The sequence below is a fragment of the Oryctolagus cuniculus genome, chromosome 11, assembly GCF_051225735.1.
Source record: "Oryctolagus cuniculus isolate XC-2025 breed Fujian yellow rabbit chromosome 11, ASM5122573v1, whole genome shotgun sequence".
Taxonomy (NCBI): Eukaryota; Metazoa; Chordata; class Mammalia; order Lagomorpha; family Leporidae; genus Oryctolagus; species Oryctolagus cuniculus.
Window position 1 is genome coordinate 17,555,980 of NC_142877.1, and position 22,912 is coordinate 17,578,891.

At 45.1% G+C, this 22,912-nt stretch overlaps 1 protein-coding gene across 11 annotated transcripts in view; it reads left to right on the plus strand.

The window, feature by feature from the left end:
• CHD6 (chromodomain helicase DNA binding protein 6) overlaps positions 1-22,912 on the plus strand; it is a 235,635-nt gene that overhangs the window by 170,972 nt on the left and 41,751 nt on the right. For 10 of the 11 annotated variants that reach the window (XR_016215824.1, XR_016215823.1, XR_016215825.1 and 7 more), the window contains 8 exons: positions 8,448-8,612; positions 9,905-10,084; positions 11,704-11,814; positions 13,388-13,590; positions 14,240-14,439; positions 15,198-15,357; positions 20,396-20,485; positions 20,960-21,063. Coding sequence is in view for 6 of the 11 variants with exons in the window: in XM_008274447.5 (XP_008272669.4) it covers positions 8,448-8,612; positions 9,905-10,084; positions 11,704-11,814; positions 13,388-13,590; positions 14,240-14,439; positions 15,198-15,357; positions 20,396-20,485; positions 20,960-21,063 (1,213 nt within the window). In the remaining 5 variants the exon portion in view is untranslated. Of the gene's footprint in view, positions 1-8,447; positions 8,613-9,904; positions 10,085-11,703; positions 11,815-13,387; positions 13,591-14,239; positions 14,440-15,197; positions 15,358-20,395; positions 20,486-20,959; positions 21,064-22,912 lie in introns of those variants that run through there. The other variant, XM_089307103.1, reaches the window with a different exon arrangement.

Below are 22,912 nucleotides of genomic sequence, written 5' to 3' on the forward strand. Positions count from 1 at the left end.
CCCAAAAGCACTCCTTTCCCGTGCTCCGAATTCATCTCTCCTTCCCGTTCTCAGTCAGTTCTTGACTGAATTAACTGGTCTGTTTATTGAGCCTGATACACCATGCTAGGTCCTGAAAAAAACAAAGTGCTCAAGACTCTGGTTTGATCTGATGAACTAACCACATGATAAAAACAGTATAAAAGGAAAATCAGTTTGCTGTTTCCCAAAGAACTTTCCATTTTAAGAGGGGATAATACCCAAGGAATAAATCTTAGAGCTAGAAATGGGAGATTCCACCAAAGGCCTGCAAAAATGGTTGAGGCGAGGCAGCTTCCTAGTGCCTCCTACCCAGTTTCTACTGCATGGATGGCCCCAACACCCCTTCTTCGTTGTAAGTGGCCTACACAGGCATGTGTGTCGGGAGAAATAGAAAATCCTTGAAATAAAATAACTTGCACATAGAAAATGGACTTGGAATCTATAGCAGTGTGGGCAAAGTACTTGAGGTTGAAAAGTGGATGTTTTGCTTATTTTCTTGACCTCTCTGATTATGCAGATTTTCATTAAGAAATGAGGGATACTTTTAATATTAAGGAAAAGGTTGGTGGTGTTTTTTTTTAATGTAGTAGAACTAATGATTTGGGTAAGTAGTTTAGAGGAAGCAACATTGTGTTTGACTTTCTGTACCACCCATTTGACTTTCACGTGATTGTAAAGATGTGGTACAAGATTCTGCCGAGTTCTGGGCTGGAGCGTCATGGTGGTAAATTGAGAGCCAGAATCAGCATGAAATCTGTCAGTGTTTGGACAGCTAAGCCACATGCTGTTTCTTCCCCCAGTCACTGGGATCTGTACCTGTGTTCTAATCATCCTTACTTGTTTCTCTTTGGCCTTTGCTCACCTCAAGTGTATTACAAGGTAAAGAACCAACCAAGAGCTGCAAATCCTGCAGGAGAGCTTCAGTGCGCCATAATTTTCCCTTGGGGGAGGGGCTGTCGTGCCACTGCCCTCAGTGGTCCCCCGCTCCACAGGTTTCCTTCCCTATTTAGACTTCTGCCGATGCTTCTTGTTTGGGCTTCATTACAGTTTCTGCTCTGGTTCTGAATGTTTCTCGTGCTACCTCATGTTTTTGTGAGTTCTGTTTAGGAAAACAAGGAGTAGTTTGAGATTTGACTATAAAATTGTGGGTTTCTTAACGTAATGGGACTCTTCCTGTTGTTTAGGTGGATGTTTGTCACCTGGTATCATTTAGCTGCTTGTAGCACTGGCTCCTCCCAAAAGGGTGTTTTCCTCAGTTAGCAAGAAACCTGAAGGTGGAAGTCCAGGACAGAGTCCCAGGTTCGCTCTGTCTTTCTGCTCCATCATCCGCAGAGTGTGTGATTTACATCCTGTTTGTTCCAGCCCAGGCAGGAAGGATAAGGAAGGCAGACATGATGCCTTCTACAGGAAAGCGGAACTTTTGTAGATACCCCTATACACTGTAAATCCTGTTGCTCAGGACTGTTAAACTCACCATTTCCAGGAGGCTGGAAGTGGTTTCTGGTGAACACGTTGCCACCATACACAAAAGTTGAGTTTCTGGTGGTTAGCAAGAAAGGGAGTGTGGATCCATGAAGGCAGTTATAGTGTCTGCTGCACTCTTCCATCAGATTTTGCTCAGAACTTTTTAACTCCTTCTTTTAATTTACCCTCAAGATCAGATGAGCTGGAAAAAAAATCAGTGTCAGTACTTCATTGCCATATATTGCTGCTGACTGTGAATCCCTTAAAGCATATTATTTACCTTGATTACTTCCTTATCTACTGTTCATCAAATCTTCTCCCAATAACAGAGGTTTGACACAACTAACGGTACTGAAAGAAGGTACAGCAACTGATTGTAATAACCAAAGACTGAACAACTCAGTTGTCCAGCAATGGAGGACTGATTGAGTAAACTAATACTCAGCTTGAAAAAAGAACAAAGAATGTTTCTATATACTGCGATGGAGTCATCTCCTAGATATACAGCTCAGGGTAAAAATAAGATGGAAAAATTATGTAATATGCTAGCATCTATTTAGAATGGCTGTGTGTCTGTATCTCTCTCTCTCGCTCTCTCGCTGTCACTATAGCTCTGTTTCTCTGTGTTCTCCCTCTTCTACCAAGAATAAAATTAAAACATTTGATTTCTAAATTGTTAGCTATAGAGAGAGGTAGGAATAGAAGCTAGTTTTTCCAAAAAACCTGTTTGTGTATTTGACTTCAGAATGATTCATCTTGTATATCATTATAAAACAAAATTAATTTTATTTTTTTAAAGATTTATTTATTTGAAGATCAGTCACACAGAGAGAAAAGGAGAGGCACAGAAAGAGAGGTCTTCCATCTGCTGATTCACTCCCCAGTTGGCTGCAACGGCCAGAGCTGCACCGATCTGAAGCCAGGAGCTTCTTCTGGGTCTCCCACATAGGTGCAGGGGCCCAAGGACTTGGGCTATCATGTACTGCTTTCCCAGCCCATAGCAGAGAGCTGGATCAGAAGTAGAGCAGCCAGGACTTGAACCAGCACCCATATGGGATGCTGGCACTGCAGACGGTGGCTTTACCCGCTGTGCCACAGTCCCGGCCCCAACAAAATTAATTTTAAATGTTTCCGAAAGTTCCAAAAATAGTACAGTATACCAATATACCCTTCACTCCAACTTCCCTTAATGTTAACATTTTATAAAACATAGTATATTTATGGAAAGCAGGAAATTATCATTGATACAATTGTCTTCACTAATCTATAGACATTATTTGTAATCCTCCAGTTTCCCAAAAATGATCATTTTTGGTCTGGGATCCCATCTAGGATCTCCCATTCCACTTGGTAGTCCTTAGCCTCCTGCAGTCTGTGACAGCTCCTTCATCTTTGTGTTTCTCTCTTGTCCTTGACACATTGGAAGGGCACTGAGCAGCTGCTTTGTACACAGGTTGTATTTGCCTGATGTTTTCTCATGCTCAAGTTTGAGGTTATGCCTTTGGGGCAAGAATATCATAATGGTGGTATAATGTCCTCAGTGCGTCATATCAGGGTACATGATGTCAGTATGTCTTACTATTTACATAGCCATGCTCATGTCGTAAAGGTGGTATCTCCTAGAGGGTAGCTATTTTTACCTTAAAAGTTAATGAATGTCTTGTGAGTAGGTATTTTAAGACTCTATAAATACTCTGTTTCTCATCATAATTTTGCCTACTAATTTTAGCTTCCCTCGGTGTTTCTTGCCTTCAGTAATTATCATGATGTTTGTACTTCTCTATTTCCATCATTTCTTCTGCATTTATTAATAAGAAACTCTACTATAAAGAACATGTATATCAATGTGGACTCGTGGATATTTTATTATCCATTATGCTCATCCATTTATTTTGTTTTCGGATTGTTCAGAGTGGTCCTTGGAGGCACCTGTGTCCTTCTGACATGTTCGCATCATTTTTGCAACACTCCCTTGCTTTCTGCACCAGAAGTTGTTCAGGTTCATGTTGCCTTGTTCCTGCCACAGCCTTGGAATTGTTTCTCCAAGGATGCTTTGTTTCTTTCATTTGATAGTGGCATGTTGAAATCAAGATCAGGCTACTATTTATGCCCACTGCTACTGGAGTGTAATAGCTTTTAGACTGTCTGTGTAGACAGAACTGGGAAATAGATGTATGCATAACCAACAGAAGCAATCATACGACACATCCATACTCATTCTGTGTGTATCCATCCATAGTGAGTTTATGGTTCTAGTCTAAAGCTACAGGGCTCACTACCAGCCTCTCTTCCTTCGTTCTCTGGTAGGGAGAAGCTTGGATCTCATTTCCTAACACAGAATATTTACCCTTATTTAGTCCTATCATTTAAGTAGTTTCAAAATTGCTATACATATATTGTGAAAAATAAATTTACAAGAACAAAATATTGGTCAATACTTTTTTATCATTATTACCACAGTATATAGTCAAAATACTATTTTTCAAAATTATTGATTTTCTTTGCCACTCCTGCCAGTGTGGTTAGATTAATGGGGACAGGGGTCAATCCCCAAAATCCAAAAGCAAAATGAAATAATTCATTTACTTGTATGTCAAGTAGACAGCATAGTTCCCAAACAGGATTTTAGGGGTCTATATTTAATATTTTTGCACATTTCCACTTTGATTTAATTCTGTTTTACAACTCTGATACCTTTACCTGGATTTACCAACAAGGTTTACCTTTTTGGTCCGATTTACTTAACATTTTTGTCCTCTCTTACTCTCTTCATCACTTTCTGTCTGAGTACAAATGTACACACACACACATCATATTTTGTCTAAGTTACAGTGTTGTTTTCCTTTATCCCTTGAACACTTTAGTGTATATATCCTAAGTGCAGGGGCTTTTTCTTCCATAACCACAGCTCAAATCTCAGAATCAGCAAGTAAGAAAGCTTTTCTCCAGTACACAGCCCATATTCACATTTTATCATTCCTTTCAAGCCGTTTTATAGCTGTCATTCCCCCTGTCCAGGATCCAGTCCAGGATCACCCATTACATTTAGGTGTCATCTCTTTAGTCTCCCTTAATGTGGATCCAGTTAGTTCCTCAGTCTCTTTTTTTTTTTTTTTTTTTTTTTTTCTTGAATGACTTTTAAAGTTTTTGGAAAGTAACTGGTCAGTTGTTATATTGATTATCTCTTATTTTGGGTCTTTGTGTCCTCAGGATTGATGCATACTTCTCAGTATACCACGTCAAGAAGAACATTATAACCATTAGTCTGATGATGTTGACTTTGATCATTAGTTAAGTTCTGTCAGATTTCTCTGTTTTTCTCTAATTTTCCCTTTGATATTGAGTAATTTTCAAGAACCACATTGAAACTACATTGAAAACGTGTTAGTTTTAGTCTCCATTGATTATTTTTGCCTGTGCAGTCACCATTATGATGGTTATAAAGTGATTTTTCTAACTCTTGTCACCTGTTAATGCATTTTTGTTTGTTGATAATACTTTAAGGAAGTGTTTTCCCTTTTCTCGTTTATGTCAGTATGGACTCTAGGTTCCTTTTTTTTTTTTTTTTCAGATTATAATCTATTACTGTCTTTGTTTTAATGCTTTTATGAGAATATTTCAAAAAGTTCATGGAAAATTGAATCAAAAGAAAAAATTTTGTAGATTTATTTATTTGTTTGAAGAGCAGAGTTACAGAGAAGGAGAGAGGAGAGATCCTCCATCTGCTGGTTCACTCCCCAGATGGCTGCAACAGCCAGAACTGGACCAGGCTGAAGGCAGGAGCCATGAGCTTCACCTGGGTCTCCCACATGGGTTGTCAGAGGCCCAAGCACTTGGGTCATCTTCCTTCGTTTTTCCCAGGCCATTAGCAGGGAGCTGGATCGGAAGTGGAGCAGCCAGGACACAGACCAGTACCCATATGGGATGCTGGCATTGCAGGTGGCTGCTTTACCTGCCGTGCTACAACCCCAGCCCCAAAAGATAAATTTATTATGATGCATAAAGTTTTTTTTCAAAGATTTTATTTATTTATTTATTTATTTGAGAGGTAGAGTTACAGACAGTGAGAGGAAGAGACAGAGAAAGGTCTTCCTTCTGTTGGTTCACTCTCCAAATGGCCGCAACGACCAGAGCTGCGCCGATCCGAAGCCAAGAGCCAGGAGCTTCTTCCTGGTCTCCCATGTAGGTGCAGGGGCCCAAGCACTTGGGCCATCCTCCACTGCCCTCTCAGGTCACAGCACGGAGCTGGATTGGAATAGGAGCAGCCAGGACTAGAACCAGTGCCCATATGATATGCCGGCACCACAGGCGGAGGATTAACCTGCTGCACCATGGCGCTGGGCCTGATGCATAAAGTTTTGAAACCCATGTGTATTTTTTTTTGTAATACACACTTTTCATGAGCTTTCTAAAGTGTCCTCATATTTCCCTAGAGTTAGCCAGCAAGTGTCTGGTGTTACTTTGATATATCGCCATCACTCTTTGAGTAATTCCTTCCGTTTGGCACAGTTTCAGGTTGATACTGTAATTTCTCTCCCCCAGCCCTACCTACGATTAACCATGTCTCTAATGTACCTTATTGGTTCTATTTGTGGGGAATGGTATTTAGAAACCAAGATCTGGGAGTTAGGTACAACATTCATCTCAGAGGACATGGCTAGAACACACGGATATATGCACAGAGCATAAATATACATATATGTGCATTCATTTCTGTATGTGTATAAACACATACGTGCACACATAGGCATGCATACATATTCATGTCTATTTCTGTATCTCTCTCTGTGTATGTATATATGTACACTCACACTTATGCCTAACCGTTAGTTAATATTGATTCCTGCAATCTACTCTTAACACCACAGAGTTTATTCTAATTTCCTCCTTTCCATATTTGTACTTCCTTCTTTAACAGTGGAAACCTCTACTTCTGCTACCCCCATTGGCTCAACCCTAAATTACACAGAAAATAGTTCCAGTATTGCTAACCCTGCGACTACAATAAAAGAAATCTACTTTCAAGTGTGTATTTAAACTGTAATTTGATAATGCATAATTAGTGGGGCATATAATCCTATGTGGTGGCAGTGGTAAACCAAAACTCTTGGACTTTTTTTTTTCAGTAATTACATTTTGGGTGGGTCAAAATGTTATATATATTCAGGTTGAGCCCCCCAATCTGAAAATCTGAAATCTAAAACTTTTTGAGTATCAACACAACTCTCAAAAAGTTTCAGATTTGGGGACCAGTGTAGTGACGCAGCAGGTTAAGTCACCACTTACAGCACTGGCATCCCATATCAAAGTGCAGATTCACTTCTTGGCTGCTCTGCTTTCACTCCAGCTTCCTGCTGATGCATTTGGAAAGGTAGCAGAACATGACCCAGCTACTTGGATCCCTGCCTACCACCCATATGGGGGACCAGGATAGAGTTCCTGGTCCAGTTCCTTCTGGCTTCAATTCAGCCTGGCCCCAACCTGGCTGCTGCAGCCATTTTAGAGAGTAAACCAGTGGATGGAAGCTGTCTTCCCTCCCTCCACCCACCACCATCACTCTGCCTTTCAAATAAATAAATCTTTTAAAGTAAAATTCCAGATTTGGAAACATTTTCTGTTTTAGATTAGGAATACTAACTGGTAAAGTCTATGCAATATCCTATAATCTGAAAAACTCAAGAATTTGTTCCTAAGTAAGCATTTCCAGTAAGAGATCATCAACCTGTATTATGGTATAAATCAAATGAGAATAATAGCTATGTGATTGAGTTATGAACCTTTATATGCGGCTGAAAAGAAATACAGATGCGAGGTTGATGGAGTTTTTTTTTTTTAAGTGTGACCTCATAATGTGCTTATCCTCTACCACAGACACTTCCTGTATCTGCCCACTGAATAGATCTAGAAGTAGTGGCCAGCCTGGTAGTAGCTGTGGGCGTCCTTAGAATATCCAGATTGTTCCTGAGTACCCTTGTCCCTGCCTGCGGCTAGACTGTTCCCTTAGCCAACCCAACCAGAAAGAGGAGTGAGCCCTTGCCACACTGTGAGGACCTTTGCTCTGGTCCTGCTCGTGGCCTTGCTGTGCACAGAGCTCAGAGTCTGCACCGCTGCCAGTGCTCGGCAGCCTCCCACATGAGCTCCTTCAGGAAGTGACCACTCCTGCTGAGTCTGAGAAGGTGAGAGTAGAGAACAAATTCTGCTTTCTCTCCTGCCCGAGAACAACCTGATGATTCAGGATAGGAAATTTTAGGGCACTGAGATGAACTCCATGCCTTCGTCCTGCAAGGAAGACCTGTGTAACCCAGTTGACCAGGTGGCAGGCAGTGCCTGAGCCCAGCCCAAGCAACTCTTGCTCAGCCTGGGCACCCTTGCCCTGTGGGCCCTGCTCTGATCCCCATTCCCATGTGTTGTTTCCCACTGGCCCCCCCATCTGTCCCAGCACCACCATGCCTCCCAGTCCTTTGGCCACTTTAGCAACTGAGTCAGAGGATTTCTGGTGTGGTTTCTAGCCATGAGATTAGGGAAGGACAGGGGTAGGGACCTCCTTGTCCAGAGATTCTGATACTAGGTAGGTTCCTGGTGGCAGACTTAGACTAATCCCCTTTCCCTAGGCCTGCTGCTTTCAAACCCATACTCTAAGATATCAGCTTCCTTTCAGCAGCCTGTCCTCTGAGCCAGAGACCCCAGTACTTCCTATTCTGGACGCTGGGATTACAGTAAGACCATGGGTCAGGAGCCAAGTCCACACTCCACTATCCTGGGCCACCTCTGTTAAAGCCTGGAAAGATCCAGGTCTCTAAGGGAACCTGCAGGCCTCATGTGAATTCTGATCTGCAGTCAGTCCCATGACTCATAACTGATGAGCTGGCCACTCGCCACTTACTGTTTAAGCACTTGCGTCTTCTCAGAGCTGTTGCTGTCATATGTGGTGACATGCTGCATGTGATTCTCCTCCTCCCCAGGCTCAGGCCCGCTGTCACCGCATAGGCCAGAGTAAAGCCGTGAAGGTCTATCGCCTCATCACCCGGAACTCCTATGAGCGAGAAATGTTTGACAAGGCCAGCCTAAAGCTGGGTCTGGACAAGGCAGTTCTTCAGGACATCAACCGAAAGGGCAGCACCAATGGAGTGAGTATGAAGACCTGCTCTGCAGCCTAGCTCTCCTTGGGTTTTTCCTCCTCACTGCTGATCCAGGGCTCACTTTTGCCATGTTGCCTCAGCCCACACACCATTGTAGAGGATAGGTGAGCGACAGGTTGCTGCATCTTCTGGACTCTAGATGGATAAAGGAAATCTGAAGCAGCAGTTACGTGGTAAGGTTGCCCAGCATGTAGTATCATTTCTATGACCCCTTCTTTGACTTTGTCCACAAGAATCCAGCAGATTGTAACACTCTTAACCGTGTGAATATTATGTATTTGTCACCGTGTCTTACTTTGTCCTCCAGACTTTGAGCTTCTTGAGGGTTTAACGAGACCAATTTTATCTGAGTGCTCCGTGGCCCCTAATAGTGCTTGGCATATAAAAGATATTCAGTATATGGTGGTCAGTTGATAAATGAATGAATAAATTAGCAGCTTGAAATATGAGCTGTTAAACTCCTCTTTCCCCTCTAGAGAGGAAAAAGATTACAGGTAAAATTCTTAAATTGTCTTTAAAGTCTGGGCAAACAGAAAAGACTATCTCCTTAATCTCTGGGTTTATAGCATCAAAGACTGGGAATTAAAACTTCCTAAATGAGTTGTCTTTAGTCCAGATGTCCTGTATCTTTAGCTATGCATGTGTTGCTCAGTGTACTTCAAGTTACCCATGCTGGGAGTCATGGAATTCCTTCTTGTGGTTTCTTATAAAGAGAACCAGATTCTTAATTTGAACCAGGAAAGGGTGTTTTGGACCCCATTTCCTGTTTTCAATAAGCAGTTGAGAAGATCACAGTTGGCACGATATCCTTTTTTTTTTAGTTTAGAAATGACATCACTTCCAATACTAATGTATTTATCTAATAATAAATAAATCATTATTCTTCAGCTTGTTTGGTACATCTGGAGGTTTTTAAAGATACAGGCTCAAACTAAAATATAAAAAAGATGTCAAATATATCCTCTTCAGTGGTACATAGTTTTAATGGTTTGTGGCATTTGATAATAACCAGCATCTTAAAGAATGTTGAGGCCCTTGGATCATGTGCTAGGCTTTCTTCCAGAGCTCCCTATAGAGGATCGTCTGCCTGCCTTCCCCAGAATACCTCTCTCTGGGTTTTCATTTTTCTGAAAATCTTCATTTTGTTGTCCATGCCCTTTGTTCTTCTGACTTGTGCAGTTAATGGAGAAACTGTGTGCTGAATCCTAAAGGCCAGATTTGAGGTGGTTTTTCTCCTGTGCGTTTTCTACTGTGTGAGTAGCCTTTGGTGACCTGTCCAGGTACAGCAGCTCTCAAAAGTGGAGGTGGAGGACCTGCTCCGGAAGGGTGCTTATGGAGCCTTGATGGACGAGGAAGACGAAGGCTCCAAGTTCTGTGAAGAAGACATAGACCAGATTCTGCAGAGGAGAACCCACACCATCACCATCCAGTCTGAGGGGAAAGGGTCCACCTTTGCCAAGGTACAGAACCTACTCTCCAGACACGAGATCGCAATGGAAGGGAAAATAAAATTCTTTGACCTTCATTAGCAAGATTTCTGTTTCTCTAAATGCAAACCCCCAAAATGATCGAGCTGCACATCCATGCAACTCAGGATTACAGGATCTTAGAGGAAGTCTGACCATTGAGGCAGGGGCCATAGAAAGAACCCCACCCACCTGTCCCCCCAGCCATTGAGAGGGGATCCATAGCAGGCAGGATAATTGCTTTGTTTGTGATTTGCTCTGTCAATTCACAAAGTCTGCCCTGAAACCTTGGAGTAGTCGCTGGTGCCTTTGTAGAGCACTCCTTGCTGTTGGAGGGCAGCCTCCTCCAGTGAGCACTCCTGCCTCAAAGCCAGTCTTGGTTCATTTCATGGGAAAGAGATTTGATTCTAGGTTCCCTGCTTCTGGCTGAGGTGCCTCTTTCCTCTGGATTTCAGGCCCCTGGATTTAGAACTTAGTTGCTCTGAGCACAGGCTCTGCCGACTCCAGTGTGAGCTTTGTGGCCTCTTTGGTTAAACCTCCTGCGTGGTGACTCACATTGGGCTCCTTCAGTAGGACACCTTGTGTGACAGGGAGGATATGGGCAGCAGCTCCCTCGTGCCTGCTTCTCCTGCCCAGCTAGTGCATCTTCTGTGGCAGACATTTTGTAAATGTTGAGCTGAAAGAAAAATTAAATCTACAGAAGTTTTAAGAATTAACCCTTTCTTTCTTTTCTTTTCTTTTTTTTTTTTTTTTTTGACAGGCAGAGTTAGATAGTGAGAGAGAGAGAGAGAGAAAGGTCTTCCTTCCGTTGGTTCACCCCCTAAATGGCCACCAAGGCCGGCACGCTGTGCCAATCCAAAGCCAGGAGCCAGGTGCTTCTCCTGGTCTCCCATGCGGGTGCAGGGCCCAAGCACTTGGGCCATCCTCCACTGCACTCCCAGGCCACAGCAGAGAGCTGGATTGGAAGCCTTTCACAGAGAACTAGATACCAAATAACATGTAGCCTTTGTCTTCTAGGGTTTGTCTTCCTGCTTCCAAGTTTTTGTCTTTTAAAATTTGTATATTTGTTTAAAAGGCATGTTTACAGAGAGAGTAGAAGAGACAGAGCTCTTCTATCCACTGGTTTATGCCAAATGGCTACAACAGTCAGGGCTGGGCCAGTCTGAAGCCAGGAGCCTAGAACTCCATCTGTGGTCTCCCAATGTGGATGGCAGGGGCCCAGTCACGTGGGTTATCTTCTGCTTTCCTGGGTGCATTAACAGGAAGCTGGATTGGAAGTGGAGCAGCCACAACTACAGTTGGTAGCCATCTGGGATGCCAGCATCTCAAGCAGCAGCCCAACCCACTGGGCCAAAGCACGAGCCCCCTGCTTCCAAGTTTAAGTTTCAAAAAACTACCTCATAGGTTGAAATAGTAATTTCCTCACCCACTTTTCAAAATAAAAGAATAGCTTTGAGATTTTCATGTTCAGTTTGGAAGCTCTGTTAAGGGTTTTGATTTGGAATGCAGTTGGTTAATACACTTGCGTTTCTGATGCGTGTGGAATAACATGGATGTTTTATTAGTTTGCACAGTGTTCAGGTGCAGCTTGTTGACTCCTGTCTCTTTCACAGGCTAGCTTTGTGGCTTCAGGAAACAGAACAGACATTTCCTTAGATGATCCTAACTTTTGGCAGAAATGGGCTAAAATAGCTGAACTGGACACTGAAGCAAAGAATGAAAAGGTACAGCCTGAGGATATTTTATTCCACTGAACATTTATTTCACTGGTGTCTTAGATGCCTGGAAAGTCCTGCCCTGTTCACCTCACTGTTTATACGTGAGTTGGTTCTTGAATGAGATCATGTTTATAATGCACATTAGACATGCCTGTCACAGAGCTAAAGTTGTCATTTTTAAGTGACCTAATGGAACACTAATTTGTTGGGTACCAAGGCAATGAAGTGAATGCAGTTAGAGCTCAAACAAACCAAACAGGTCAAGTTCAACCCTCTGTCTCAGGCCAACATTCATTCCCTGGCAACTGCCTGCTTTACCTGGGTTTCAACACTACCTGTGAAAGAAACCTCACCTCTGACAGATGACACAAAGAGGAAAAGAGCATGACAAAGAAGTTCTGTTATTTCATTGTCTCAGATTTTCTTGTTTCTGAACGTAAAAAAAAAGAGAATGGGCTTTGGAATGAAACTGAAGTGTTCCTTTGAGCGAGGTACATGACGTCCCTGAGACAAGTGACAGAAGGAGTGCTACAGCCACCCTGAGGGCTGCGAGGTCGCAGTCATGAACTTAACCAGCACCAGGGCCGAGCTCACGGGGAGGCAACGCGTCTCATCTGGGTAAACCAGGAGACAAGTCAGTAACCAGCGCCTAGTGTGTACCTCTCCCTCTGTGGGAGCACCACAGGTTGCTAATCCAACCTGTTTGCCCCAAATAGCAATGTTATTTTTCCTGTTTTAAAAAGATGCGGTGGCCCCCTTAGTAATCTGTGTTAAGTGTTTTACAGTGTCACAATCAAGAAGTCCCTCTGTGCAAGTCAGTGGGTGGGAGGGGGGATGGGCGAGCTCTGGCCCCTTGGGCAGTAAGCAGCAGTCGGAGCATTGCAAGGTGGGAAGCAAAGTGATTGAAATAGCTTAGGTAGGGTTAGAAATCAGTTAGCTGGGCCATCTAGGTGTGGTCAGGAGTTGAGGAGGAGGTATAAGGGGAAAGGATAAGGAGCAGGAGCAGTGGAGATGAGAAAATAAGCAGTGGATGTGGCCAGGGGAGCCACCAGAGTGAGTGAGGTTACTGAGCAAGGGATTGTGTCGTCAGCGAAAGGTGAAAGGTTGGTGGAGAGTCCAGCAGAAGGCAGATTATGAAGCAGCGGGCATACAGTGTTTGTCTTCAGAAAGTCGCTGAGCAGATGGAATTCTCTGACCCCGTCTGCCTCCAGAGCACAGACTGCTGTTGCATGCTGGCAGAACAGCTCGGGTTCACCAACCCAGACTTTCTTGGCAAGAGCAGACTGCTGCTTTGGGCACTGGGGGGTCTTGTTTGCCTATACCCTGTTAGAATGACTGCAGAAAACAGCAGATGGTGGCAGAGAGCACTGGGGGTCCGGGAACATGCTAGCCTGAGGAGGTTCCAGAGAATCCCCTTGCTTGTCCTGTGGTTGTGGAGGGAGCAGGTGTACTGCAGAGAAGGGTGACAGAGACGTGGTTCTTGCCCACCTGTGTCCTGAGTGGCAGCAGGGTATGCGTGTGCACTGCGGTAGGAGTGGAGAAGAGGGGCCTTCTCCCCAACAGTCCTCTCCGTTTGTAGGAAAGCTTAGTGATCGACCGCCCTCGTGTGAGAAAGCAGACCAAACACTACAACTCGTTTGAGGAGGATGAGCTCATGGAGTTTTCAGAGTTAGACAGTGACTCGGATGAAAGGCCCACGAGATCCAGGCGCCTCAATGACAAAGCCAGGCGCTACCTCCGAGCTGAGTGCTTCCGGGTAGAGAAGAACCTGCTCATCTTTGGGTGGGTATTGACTCTGCTTGGCTTTGTGTTGTTCTTTTTCCCCCCTGATTTTCAGTCCCTGAGATTTGTTCACTATGTCTCTGCAGTCCCCTCTACAATTACAGACCAACAGGGACCTTTGGGGCAAGAGAGAACTGTGCTGTCTGCCCGGAATCCCTCTCTGTCATGATGTGCTCTGCAGCCGTCATGTAGGCGTGCCCCGATTTCCTCATAGGCTTGGCCATAGCAAATCTCTGGGACTAATTTGCTTCCTGGTACTGATTTCCTGCCTTTTCTCCCTATGGATATATAAGGAGCCAGCACAACAGATGTTTCAGTCGAGGCATGATTCTTGCACGGCTCTGGCTCTGGTAGAGACTTTTGAATCCTGCAGCTGGACTCTGTTTTATTTCAAAATGTGTTTCCTGCTCCCAGTACTTTGGTTCCCCCAAAATTAGCATTCTAGAGGCTATATGAACCTCTCAGAGTCCAAGGTCCAGGTCACCTTAGTTACGCGGTCCTCAGAGGCCTTTCGGGACCAAGCCTTCAGGTTGACTGATAGACCCAGCAGAGAACAAGAAGTCCTCTTGGCTCTTGGTTGTCCTGCTGTGTGGAGGGAGCTTGCCTGGCCCTTCCTGCCTCCCAACACCCTCTGTATTTCCACCGTCAGCTGGGGCCGTTGGAAGGACATCCTGACTCATGGGCGATTCAAGTGGCATCTGAACGAGAAGGACATGGAGATGATTTGCCGGGCCCTGCTGGTGTACTGTGTCAAGCATTACAAGGGGGACGAGAAGATCAAGAGTTTCATCTGGGAGCTGATCACACCCACCAAAGACGGACAGGCCCAGACCCTGCAGAACCACTCAGGTGAGAGGTGGAAGGGCCGTGCCTGGGAGCACACCGCATGCACTTTTGTTCCCTCTTACTGCAACAGTCCGTGTGCTGCGCTTTCCGGGACTTCCTTTTCTCAGATATGAGGGAACTTCAGAAAGTTCCTGGAAAAGTGGAATTTAAAAATGGGTTTATTTTGGTACAAACATTTTTTTTTTTTGAGATCCATGTGTAGTTTATTCATGATAGGCATTTTCCATTGACTTTTTTGAAGACCGCTTGTGTATTCCGGAATGTTGCCTGTAGGAAAGGACGCTGATGCTCTCAGTTGTCTCTCGCAGTCATCCAGGGTTGCTTGTGACATTGTGTTTAAGTACAGTGGGACCCTCCTGAGGTCACCCACACCCCAGGCTCACCCACTACCCTCAGTCACACGGAGGTCCTTCCTCTGCAGTGAGGCATTCAGGCCTTGCGCTCTGTGACTTGCCTTTCACATTCCCCATTCAGCCCCTGTTCCACTTCTGTCTGTGCCTTTTCCGGTGCTGTTGTTCCTTCCAGGGTTTGGCCAGAGCTCCCCTTGAGGTTTCAGGTCAAGTTTCATTTTTCCCCAGCTAGATTGTAAATCCTCCGAATCACAGGCTGCGCCACATCTTCCTGGATACGGACTGACTGGACACTCCTGGGTGCGTGGCCTGGCTGCGTCTCTGCAGCCCAGCCCAGCCCAGCCGTGTTCCAGCACCAACACTCAAGCCCCCTTGGCTCATCCAGATGTCCTTCACTGCTTTCTGCTTTAGGGTTGTCTGCTCCAGTCCCTAGAGGGAGGAAGGGGAAGAAGACAAAGAACCAGCTGCTGCTTCCGGAACTGAAGAACGCAGACTGGCTGGCCACGTGCAATCCCGAGGTGGTCCTGCATGACGACGGCTACAAGAAACACCTCAAACAACACTGCAACAAGTGAGTGTTTCCCTCCCGTTCCCGGGGGCCGCCCTGCTCGGACTCTCCAGACTCCTGGGAACCCCACAGGGAGACTCCTTCATGCTCCTGTGCTCCTGTGCACGCAAGGTCTGGAAATCAGGGTGTGTGATGTGTGGGCAGAGCTGGGTCAGCATTCATTCTCGTTAGAGCTCCTCCAACTCCATTAACACTGTCTCTTCTCTCCATGGAACCTGGCCTATCTAGCTGTGCTTTGTGAACCTCTGAGGACTTTCCTGATCTGACGCCTTCTGCCCCTAGGGTCACATTAGCAAGGGCAGAACACGGGCCTCAGTGGCCTCTACTCTCAGCTCCCTATGCCAAGTTGCTTCCTTTTCCAATTTGCTGTTCCCATTCATGGTCTCAGGTTTTTTTATTTTTATGTATTTACTTTCATTTTATCTGGAAGGCAGAAAGACAGAGATCTTCTGTCCACTGGTTCACTTCCCAAATGTCCATAATAGCCAGGGCTGAGCCAAGCCAAAGCCCAGAACCCAGAACTCTATCCTGGTCTCTCACGTGGTGACAGCAAACCAAGCTCTTGAACCATCACCTGCTGCCTCCCAGCATGTGCATTAACAGGAAGCCGGATCTGAAGCAGAGAGAACAAGGTCTCAAAGTAGGCACTCCAGTATGGGATGCCAGCGTCCGGGTAGGGACTCAACTGCTGCTGCACCAGACGCCTTCCCCCACTTCCAGTTATGTGATAGGCATGCATCTGAGATAGTATACTTCATGTCTATAGGCTGGCAGCTGGAGGTGGCATGGCGGGATATAGTTTAAAAATGATAGAAAATGAAATTCTGTTTTTGTGTAGTTTAATTTTAGGGAGTTAGGGCACTTGGCCACAAAACCATCTCAAATTTGCAAGTGGGTGTCTGCATCACTTTATAATGTGACCATCTTGGAGATCCTTGGAGACCATCTCTAGCTCTAGGCTATGCCACAGTTATTGCCCCAGCATTCCTGGTGGGCAGTGAGAAGACCTGTATGCACCTGTGGTCATCAAAGAGTTTATTACCTTATAGGTTAAGATGTTGTACTTGGTTTTTCCTGTCTCTCTGTAACATCCTGAAGGTCATATAGTTATTAAGTTGTGAGGGTTTTTTTCTTCTACAGATGAAGTCTAATCCTTTCCCTTGATCACTCCAAATATTTGAAAATAGGTCTTATGCCCAGCAATGTAATAAAAACTGTATACAAAAGTACAAGCTCTTTGGAGACAGTAATCTTGAATTGGGATTTAAAAGACACATGCAGTTGATTGTAGAGCCTGGCTGGGGAAGGATCCAATTGCATATTTGATGTGCCTACATCAGAGTTGCCACGTGGGAAAGAGAGAACAAGGAAGCTGGCTGGGTGAGAGGACTCACTGGTAGTATACCTGGCATGCTAGGCTAAGGATTTTATTCTCAATACAGGCAACCGTGTTTCTTGAGCAGGTGAAACAGGCAACTGAAAACAATGATAGTTGGGAAGAAAAACTAATCTGGCAAGAGTTTGCCAACTGGTGTAAAGTGACTTAAGAATTGAATGCCTAACTAGGAGATTTGCATCATAATTAGCAAGTCAAAATTAATTAAATAATTAGCAAGTCAAAATTAAATAAAGGTTAAAACAGGCTCTGGGGTCAAGACTGCCTGGATTTAAATCCTGGCCCCATTGCTTGGCCAGCAAGTGAATTACATGATCTAAATTTGCCTTCACTCTTCCATCCATAAAATAAAAATACTAATAGTTCCTGCCTTTAGCATTGTAATGAGGATGGAGTGAGTTAATGCATACTCCATACATAGTAGGTGCTCAAAGCATTGTTTGTTATTTGAGCAGAATATTATTTGGACGCGTGAAGCTGTCATTAAAAGGACTGTGAAACATTAAAAAAAAAAAAAACTGCCTCAAATCCAAGTTTAAAGAAATTAGTATAGTGGTATGAATTGGGCAGGGGCAGGCAAGCGGATAATGATGACTGGAGAGAAATACCAGAGGAACTTCTGGGAAATGTTCTGCTGCCCTGTCTCTGATCTGGATGCTGGATGTTCTCTGTGGGAGTTCATCAGGCAGTACATTTATGCAGAGTCTGTTCTCTGGAAGAATATTTCATGCCAGTAAAATGTCTTAGAAGAAAAGAAAAAGATGCCACCACACAAAACACCAGGTTATTTTGTTTGGCTAAAGCAAGGGTGCTGCAGACTTGCTCCAGCTGTCCTTCCTCTTGAGGTTAGATGCCCACAGGATTATCATCTCACTCTCGGAGGAGATGGCTCCGTCTGTTGTCTGAACTGATTTGTATCCCATTTGGAGAAGAAGTGAATACCATTAGCTTTAAAGTCTATTCTCTCTTGCCACAACACATTTGCTTCTCTTTAGAGAACTAGACCGAACTGTCACTATCTCCCAGCTTCAAGAAAGCCTGCTCCGATTGAGCTAGATCCCAGCAGGTAGGGCACCAGCATTCTGTTCCAGTTCTTCGTAAGGAGCTGCTAGCTACTATCAGCTAGGTGTCAAGATCTCAGAGAGTTCTTACTCTCTAGGCTTTAAAAAAAAAAAAAAAAAAAAAAAAAAAAAAAAAAAAAACCTCAAAATTATTTGAGCTGATTGACAGTTGAAGGAAAAGAATGGTATGCCAAAGACATAAGAATTCTTTCCCATCTAAAAATTCTAACTTTGTTTCCACCTATGTCTTGAGCCTTTGGTGGCATTTTCTTCCCAGAGCCAGTAGAAATTATGGCTTTTTAGAGGCTTCAGCTCTTTATTATTAACTTCTTCTGAATAAGTAACACACATATGTTTTTAAAAATTCCTTAAGTTTTCCTGCCACTTCCAATTCCGTTGTTGCCTATTGAGAGATGACTACTGGGACCGATGCTGTGGCACAGTAGATTAATCCTCCACCTGCAGTCCCGGCATTCCATATGGTTCTGGCTGCTCCTGTTCCAATTCAGCTCTCTGCTGTGGCCTGGGAAAGTAGAAAATGGCCCAAGTGCTTGGGCCCTGCACCCACGCGGGAGACCTGGAAGAAGCTCCTGGCTCCTGGCTTCAGATCAGCTCAACTCTGGCTGTTGGAGCCATTTGGGGAGTAAACCAGCAGATGGAAGACCCTTCTCTGTCTCTCCCTCTCACTGTCTGTAACTCTGCCTCTCAAATAAATAAATAAAAATCTTTAAAAAAGAGAGAGAGAGAGAAAGAGAGAGAGAGAGAGAGATGACCACTGCTAACCTGATTCTTCCTGTGGTTCTCTGTGCAGGTACATGTGTATGAGGATGTATCAGCTTCCTTTTGTGTTCTTTAACATAGTAGATTTTGTACATCGCTGTGTACGATCCCTTGTTTTTGAAATTTTCACCTGGAGTCTGATTCCTCTGTAATTGTGTGTATGTGGAATTCTGTCGTTGTTGTCATTACTTTCAAAAATGTATTTATTGGGGCCAGCGCCATGGCTCACTTGGTTAATCCTCCACCTGAGGCGCCAGGTTCTAGTCCTGGTTGCTTCTCTTCCACTCCAGCTCTCTGTTGTGGCCCGGGAAAGCAGTGGAGGATGGCCCAAGTGCTTGGGCCCCTGCACCCGCATGGGAGACCAGGAGGAAGCACCCGGCTCCTGGCTTCGGATCGGCGCAGCGCCAACCGTGCTGGCCATTTGAGGGGGGTGAATCAATGGAAGGAAGACCTTTCTCTCTGTCTGTCTCTCTCACTGTCTAACTCTATCATATCTATTGATTTGAAAGTCAGAGTTACAGAGAGGAAGGGAGAGAGACAGAGAAAAAGATCTTCCATCCCCTGGTTCATTCCCCAAATGGCCACAAGGATCAAGGCTGGGCCAGGCTGAAACCAGGAGTTTCATCTGGGTCTCCCACGTGGGTGCAGGGGCCCAGAGACTTATGCCATCTTCTGCTGTTTTCCCAGGTGCATTAACAGCAAGCTGGATCAGAAATGGAACAGCCAGGTCTCAACCAGCGCCCATAGTGGATACTAGCGCTGCAGACAGTGGTTTTACCCACTACACCACAGCACTGGCTCCTGGGCTCCTGTTTTCAGTGGCTAGCCTTTGCTCTTGGCTAGTATTAAGCAAATTATAAGTGTTCTTCAAAACCTATTTGCTTCTTAGCCTTCAAGTGAATTAGCTCCTCCATAGTGATCTGCATGTCTGTGCCTACTTTACATTCACCCTGTTCTTGCACACATTAGCCTGCTGGGGTCATCTTATGTGCTCTGACTCTCTTCATTGTTGGTCTCCTTTCACAACTAGGCTTCCGTAAACCTCTCAGGAACAGAGTTGGGTTGTGTACTTTGCTGTATACCTCAGAGCACCTGGCATGCTACAAGGCACATAGCAGTAGCTGCCCATCAAATACTGCCTTAACTGCTTTGCTTTAAACATTTGTGGCACTCCCATAGAACCTGAATGTGGCCCATTGAGCACCTCAAGAGAGAAGACAGTGCCATGGAAAGTAGACTTTTAAATACTCATGTAACAAAAAAACAATTCATGTAACTCTGTATGAGTGGAATGTGTGAAAGCCCCGCCACTCCACACTAGTCACCCCTCCGCAGCTAGCAAACTGAAAACTGGCCTGGTGAGCCACTCCACATCAGTCGCCCCTCCGCAGCTAGCAAACTGAAAACTGGCCTGGTGAACGTCAGCTCTGTGGTGTGCAAAGGTCAGGAAGAGCTGTGTTTATGCTGCCTCCGTGGCTTGCAGGATAATCTCCCGGATGCCAGCTGAGACGCGGAGTCATGTTGTGTGTAAGGCAGATGTCACAATACGTCTGTCGTCAGTACATAGTGTTTTGTTATTCTGGTGCTGTCTTATATGAGGACCTTCAAAAAGTTAATGGAAAAACTAGAATCAAACTTACCTCATGATTCCATGATCTGTGAAGTTTCTGAAATACGCTTGTTGATTGCATGATATCACTAAACAGCCTGGGAGTGCCCCAGATTTCCCTGTGTTAACTTGGGAATGTGGTTCAAACACACATGGGTTCTAATTTTTTTCATCAATGTGCTCCCCCCTTTGTAGGGTACTTTTGCGAGTCCGGATGCTATACTACCTGAAAGCTGAAATACTGGGAGAAGCAGCTGATAAAGCATTTGAAGGAACTCCTGCCAGGTAACACAGATAAGACTCAGCTGTCAGTATTAAAGAACTGGCACAAAACAGCTCTTCATGGAGCTGGCCAAGCTTGCTGTTCTTCAGGAAGTTCAATTCCCATCACCACTCCCATGCCACCCCCACCCAGAACCAATTACCCAGTGGTAGAGTAGGGGTGATTAAGTTAGGTCACCTACAAATCAGTGAAAGAAGAAAACCGTTTCTTAGAAACAGCTTTGGTGAGTTTTTTATTCTAACTCTACCCCCCTGTCAGTGTAGTGTGCAGTCCGGGAGTCAAGTGCATAGACTGCATATCTCCCTAGATGGTTCTGACCTAAGGACCAAGAAACAGTAACCCACAGCTTTCTGCGTCATTTGGTTTGTTGTTCCTTCAGCATCTCAGTATGCAACCGGGAATGTAGCTTAACACCGGGTCTGGGCCAGTAGCTTTTACGTTGTTTTGTGTCTGAGTCCACACCCTTCCTTTCACAGGGACCTGGACGTGCTTCTGCCCGACATTGACTATGTGGAGATCCCAGTGGACTGGTGGGATGCTGAGGCCGATAAGTCTCTTCTCATTGGTGTGTTCAAGCACGGTATGTATTTTAGTGAATGTTTTCCCTTCAGAGCAGTTCCCCAGGAAACAGGAGTTCAGGTACTCTGGTATAGCTCGTCATATTCCTGCAAAACTCGATCCTCAGAAAGTGGAGCCTCACCTCCACCTTCTTGGAATCTTGAGTGACATGGAGATACTGTGATCATAGTGTCATTGAGTAACTTGTAAAGGACAGCTGAGGCCATCAGGGACTTGTTCAGTGTGTATCTTCGTCACTTGCCTGTCCACACTGGCATGCCTGGGACTGCCTCTCTCCCATTCATTCCTAAAATCCCAATGTGTGGCTGAGTTCCTGACCTGTAGTAGGTATCCAGGGTTTCCTGAGTGAAAGAACAAATGAACAGGAGAAAAGGCTGCGTTTAGCATTTCACACATACACAGACTTCTGAGATCATTCTAAATAACCTACATATTCCTAGGCTGTATCTTTTGCTCCACTGGTGTAAAAATGGAAGCATAGAAGATGGCATACAATCTTTTAAGTCGTAACCAAGAGACTAAAGGGATCTGAGAGAAGTTTGTGAATGGCATGGAAAGCTGAAGCACTTGCCCATTTCTTCACTGCAGGCTGTTAAGCCCCTGTACTTGCTGTCAGCCAACTGCCAGCTGTGTTGAGATAATAATGAAAGTGTCAAATGATAGTCACCCATAGTATGCCTGATACATACTCTACCTACCAGGTGAATCATGTAAAATTTAAACTGAGGAGCAAGGTTTAGAGTGGAAAGAATTAGGTATGCAAGGTATACACCTGCATTAGCTGTCAACTTTGCTACTTACTAAATATGTGACGCTGGGCCAGGTCTGACCTCAGGTGAATGATAGTCTCAGTCTAAGGGGCCCACGACGCTCTGTCTCCTAGAAAACACAATGTTGGTACTTTGCCTCCCAGTGAAGGTCAGGGTAATGGGATTGATCATTTGATCACTTAATCTCAGTGTTGGTACTCACCTCCCAGTGAAGGTCAGGGTGATGGGATTGATAATTTGATCACTTAGTCTCATATCAGATATTGCAGAGTCCATCTAGGTGATGTGTGAGGTCATTTCCAGATGTGAAACTCTACTCTCTGAAGTGGTTATGAGGTAGGAGGAGAAGTTAATTTGTGTTTCCTGAGAAGCACACCTGTGAGACCTTTTTTTTTTTATTTTTTTTTTTTTATTTTTTTTTTGACAGGCAGAGTGGACAGTGAGAGAGAGAGACAGAGAGAAAGGTCTTCCTTTTGCCGTTGGTTCACCCTCCAATGGCCGCCGCGGCCGGCGCGCTGCGGCCGGCGCACCGCGCTGATCCGATGGCAGGAGCCAGGAGCCAGGTGCTTTTTCCTGGTCTCCCAGGGGGTGCAGGGCCCAAGCACCTGGGCCATCCTCCACTGCACTCCCTGGCCACAGCAGAGAGCTGGCCTGGAAGAGGGGCAACCGGGACAGAATCCGGCGCCCCAACCGGGACTAGAACCCGGTGTGCCGGCGCCGCTAGGCGGAGGATTAGCCTAGTGAGCCGCGGCGCCGGCCAAGACCTTAAGATGATGTAGTACCCGTCTTCCAGCATCCCCCAGGCCACCAGCTGAGGTAGCTTGGTGTTGAACGTTAGGGCCGAGGAGTGGATGGCAAGGTGATATGTCCAGTGCCTGAGGTGCCTCCTTGTGGTACAGGGTGACTTCAGAAGATGTGCTATAAAGGTGGGGGGGAAGACAGCCCCTGTACTCAGTGCTCAGTATGGAAGAACTGGACCTGCGTCATCTTTGTAGACCCTGGATAGGGCCAGACCTATTTAGTCAGATTGGTTATGGAGGAGGTAGGACAGATGCCTCATGGACCCATCCTTAGTGCCTT